This window comes from Montipora capricornis, chromosome 6, assembly GCF_036669925.1.
Source record: "Montipora capricornis isolate CH-2021 chromosome 6, ASM3666992v2, whole genome shotgun sequence".
NCBI lineage: Eukaryota > Metazoa > Cnidaria > Anthozoa > Scleractinia > Acroporidae > Montipora > Montipora capricornis.
The window spans coordinates 9,289,318-9,294,317 of record NC_090888.1 but is presented as its reverse complement, the minus strand read 5'-3'; the positions used below and the strand labels follow the sequence as shown (position 1 = coordinate 9,294,317).

At 38.8% G+C, this 5,000-nt stretch overlaps 1 protein-coding gene across 1 annotated transcript in view; it reads right to left on the bottom strand.

Annotated features, from left to right (window-relative positions):
* LOC138051451 (uncharacterized) overlaps window positions 1-5,000 on the bottom strand; it is a 26,462-nt gene that overhangs the window by 1,228 nt on the left and 20,234 nt on the right. Inside the window, exons 2-3 of the mRNA XM_068897645.1 lie at window positions 3,593-3,977; window positions 1-345 (exon numbers count right to left, since the gene is read on the bottom strand). The exon at window positions 1-345 is cut by the window's left edge and continues 204 nt beyond it. Coding sequence (XP_068753746.1) covers window positions 1-345; window positions 3,593-3,977 — 730 coding nt within the window. The remainder of the gene's footprint in view (window positions 346-3,592; window positions 3,978-5,000) is intronic.

Below are 5,000 nucleotides of genomic sequence, written 5' to 3'. Positions count from 1 at the left end.
TGACATCCATGCCAATTAAAAGGTTGATATCTTTGACTGCGACACCCACAGCTGCCCTGACCTTGAAGACATGCCTGCGAATTTTGAGCTTAATCATGACACTGCTGCATTCCCCATGGTTTGGATTTCCGTCAGCATCCCTCCCTGCAGCAGTGTAACGAATTCTTTTTCTATTGTCAACTTCTTCCTCTAGCTTCAAAAATTTTATAAGTTCTTTTGAGATACCCGTTCGAAAATTATTTCCAGTGTCCAACTTCACCTCCCCTGGACACGGGATAAAAACTCCATCTGCATTCTGGATGTCAACTGGTTCTTCGTCAATAGAAATCACCTTGGGCTTGAATCCTGAAAAAAGTCAGTAAAAGTGATTGGCTGACAAGTAAGGGAAGAGAGAGACCTCTGCCATGGGTCGAAACTCACTTTGATCCAACCGCTGTCGTCGAACTTGGACGGCACTGTTCGAAACCTATGCCTCTTGAAATGTTTGCCGACTCACTGTGACTTGAGCCTGCTGTGTCTCACACATTCTTTTACAGTAATCCCGCTGTTGTTAATTGAGCCCACACAACAAGTGAAGTATCATGTGATGATTTAGTTGCTAAGTACCTGCATGCTGTGCATGCTGAAAACAGCGAGTTTTAACCATGGCAGGTCTCTTTTCCCATACTCGTCAGCCTAGCAATCGCACAAGAAAAAAAGAGACCTCTGCTAGCAGGGAATGGCAACATCTTTGAGCAAAGAAGAACAAGAAAGTCTCGTTAATTAAAAACGGTTTATTTGTTTCCCATTGTGACTATTTTTTCCTCTACTTCTTGTAATTTTTTAATAAGATTTTTGAATAAAAAGTAAAGTCTCTGCTTACGAGCCAGAAGGCCCATCAGGCCGGTGCTTATCTCCGGTTTCCGTAGCATGAAGCGACTAGGAGTATTTCTACTCCCCCCTGGACAGGATGGGATGCTAGTCCATCGCAGGGTTACCCCCCAGCATTTCGCTGGTACCCATTTATACACCTGGGTGGAGAGAGGCACCGAGGGAGTAAAGTGTCTTGCTCAAGAACACAACACAACGTCCCCAGGTAGGACCCGAACCTGGACCACTCGATCCGGAGTTGAGCACTCTAACCATGAGGCCACCGTGCCTCCCACAAGTACATTGTCAGTAAGATGGAAAAAGCCAGAAAAAGCAATTTGATTTTATTTTAATAATTATTCTTTAGCCTTCAGTTGTTGCACAGCAAAGAGGGGCAGCTAATTGCTGATTAAGTTATTTAAGCCTTTGCATCCTGAGAATTACCCTTTAGCTGTTAGTTTTTCCTACGCTTCCTGAGAGAGAAACCCTTAGATTTTCCATTTTAAGCATGTGCCAAGTACATAACGCCCCATGTGATGCATTTGACATCACTTTGTCGCAAAAAATAAAAATTCACAACACAGCAGGCTCGTCCAAATGCAGCAGTTATGTAGCTGCACACATGCGCAAACACCAAAACAACTTTTCTCACTAATTTACCACTTAAAGTTTAAAGTGCTACTATGATCAAATTTTTATCCCTTGAATTTTTTGGTTTATCACATAGAGTACCATGAAACATTAAAAACGTTTACCATTTGGAAATATCTCCATTGGTTTCGGAGATACTTAAGTTTGAAAAATGTGTAAAATATGCAAATAAGAAGGCTGATGACGTCATTCACCCATACCAATAGAACATCAAGAATATAAATAGAGCTATCGTGGTCAATTTGCAACAGAGACCATTGAAACTTGGTGAGCTAATAGTTCTGAAGGCAACACACCTACGACTGTAAAGAAATTGGTTCCCATGGCAACTCACTCTTTTCCAGTTCTCTCCAACCTGATTTCAATATTCTGGTGATCTCAGGCTAGAAACACATTTACCAAGGCCACAAACTCGACCCAACATCTTTATATGCCGGTAGGATCATGCAGATGAGGCAGCATTTGCAAATATTTTAAAAACACAACATCAAAGGTGGCCTGCAAAGCCTTTAAAATCAGGGAGGTCTGGAACCCAGTATGTTGCCATGGTAACAAAAATGGTATGCTCATATTGTGGAACACATCTGCTACAATCTTACTGCAAAGAACCAAGTATTTCTGATAGAAATTGGCTGAGATATCTTTCTCCATCATACTTGATCAAAATTTGGTTGGATTTATGACGTCATCACTTGGCTAATTTGCATATTAAAAAACTTGAATATCTCCAGAACAAAAAGAGAGATATGAAAATGGTGAACAGCATTCTTCTTCTCGTACAGACTACATGCTTATGTGCCAAAATGGCTCAGATAGGGAAGATGCAAATTTGGTCATAGAAGCACTTTAAATTTATTTTTTTCACCCTTGGCGCTGAACAGCGGCTCACTCAAAGAAACTAACGGTTGCTCACAGTGGTTTCTTTCTCGGGAAGTGAAGGAGAAACCAACTGTTCGCAGGGTATCTGAGAATAAGACTTATTTATAAGTACTGTCCTAATACCTGAATATTTTACAGGTCAATGGGGGGTTAATCAGGGGTGAATGGGTAAAGGGCTGGCCGTGCAATTTAATTTGGCTTATTTGCCACAATATTTTCATCCAGTTTTGAGCAGTGATGGATTTAAAAATGTCCATAACATGCAATAATTATTTAACTACTTTCCCAAAAAAGGATTTTTTGATTTGATTGTGGAATACTTTTGGCAGAAGAAATTAAATTGGTTTGATATGTTTGTGTAATAGTCCAATTTGGCAGTCTGAGGAATTTCTTGAATCCAATTATTTCCAAATTGGACAAGCATGTAGTCCTGTTACCTATTAATTATTTATATAATAAGCAATAGACCACAAGTTTCTATGGTTTATCAATGTAGGCTGATAAACCACGTGGGATGTTGGTAGAACATGAGAAGGATTTGTAAATCACGAGCCGCAGACGAGTGATTTACGAATTCTTCGAGTGTTCGTCCAACATTTCAAGTGGTTTATCATGCCTTTAAACCATAGAAACCTGTGGTCTATTGCTTTTATATAATAATTCAGAAGACACGCGATTTTTCCATGAGTTTACTGGCACAATAAAACATAACTGATTGATCAATCAGAGCACATGCATTGATTTGGTTATTATGTAATATAGCTTCCAAAAGTGGTTAGTTCTCACTGTTAGAGAAGATTAGTTTAAAAATCTGAGAGAAACCATGTACTGTCCTGGCAAACGAAATGTTCACTTCCGGTGTCCATTCTGTGGCTCAACATCGCGTGCTTAAAGCTGCAACCTGATTTGCCAATACTCAGTTCTTTTATTTATCTTGACATTTGATTGGTTGATGGAAAGCTGAAGTGAACGTTCCAGCAAAAACTATCCAAGTTATTTTAAATTTGGACAGTTGGCAAAAATTAATTAAAAAATAGATCTTTTGGCAATATTGGATTGTGATCCAGCAATATAATTATTAATAGATGAATGGAATTTCAGATGCAAACTGAACTACTCAGTCCTATAGGACTTACAACTTTGCATGCATTCTCCTAACTAGAAAGTAATAACTTGACAATTTTACCCATTTCCAACAGTATTAAAAACTTACTCAGGATCAAGCCTTCACACACTGCAGCATATATCGGTGTTCTTAATTCAACAGGTGATGTGTCAAACTTTACCACAGCAACATCCCCCACATCATTCTCATCTGTTGGGACTTTTAACTGTAAACGTGAGGGTTTAGTCGACATGGTCAGGTTTTCCCTGCAGTTCAACTTCAAGTTGAGAAGTTCTCCACTTTTGGTTGATAGAAATACTCGTTCATTTCTTATAATGCCTGATGCAATTGAGATCAGAAAGATCTGTGGAGATCCTGGTTTGGTTGTTAGATAACAACCCTTTTCACCAATTATGGCATCAGAACGAGCATTCTTTATGCCCTTGTAGGCATTGGCACCAAATTCAAGATCCAAATGAATCTTATCCACATTCTGCCAATTTAAACAAATGTAAGAAATAATTATTATTAAAGTGGTACTATGATCAAAAAATCATTTCCTTTTTTTTCTTCAGATTTTAAAAAGTGTATTCGCTTAAAGCCTAACTGGCAAAATTTTGAGCTTTGAGTTTTATCCAAAGGCTGTTTATTTTGAGTGTAAGTTTTGGATTGCACGGTCCGTCATTACTCACGTTCAAAACTGGCCGATTGGACCTCAGAGGGTTGGATCTAGAGAAAATGACGTCATTTACTCACTAGCTTAAAATTTCAGCGTGTAAACACAATTTATTATGTATGCAAAACACGGGTTTAAAAGTCTGAAAGCCGAAACTCCCGTGCTGCATATTAATTCGGCCGCATACACACGCATTGCATTCTTAAACTAGTGAGTCTTTGACTCATTTTCTCCTCAACCCAGCTCTCTCAAGATTTTAAAGTTAGTAATGGCGGACCAATAAATAAGAAAATTTCAGTTAAAATAAACAGGTGGCTTTTTTAAAATCAGAACTTAAAACTTGGGTCAGTTAGTGTTTAGTTAACAGTTTTGAAATCCAAAGGACAAAAAAAGAATTGTTTTTTTGGTCGTAGTACCACTTTAACGAGTTGGTACATGTTAACACAGTTAAATCAGTGAAGAGGTGTATTTTTTCTAAGGCCGACCCTTGGATATTCAGAAAAAAAAATGGAGTCAAACATGTGACCATCCAATCACTAGTTTCAATATTTTACCATTAAGTAATAGGAGGCTCATTAGAGCTAGAACATTAAACACGGTGAGGAGATGATAACCTTTTACTTATCTTAGGGCAGCAGGGATGGCGCAGTGGTGATAGCACTCGCCTCCCACCAACAGTGCTGGAAATAACAGTCGGTCATCGGACATTGTCGGACCAAATTTTGAAAATGTCCGGCCAGTTTCACATTATGATCGGACACCATGACCGAACATCTCACCAGCAAATCTTGAGTTCTCTTCTTCAAGGTGTTGTCAGTCAATAAATTATGTCCGGTCCAA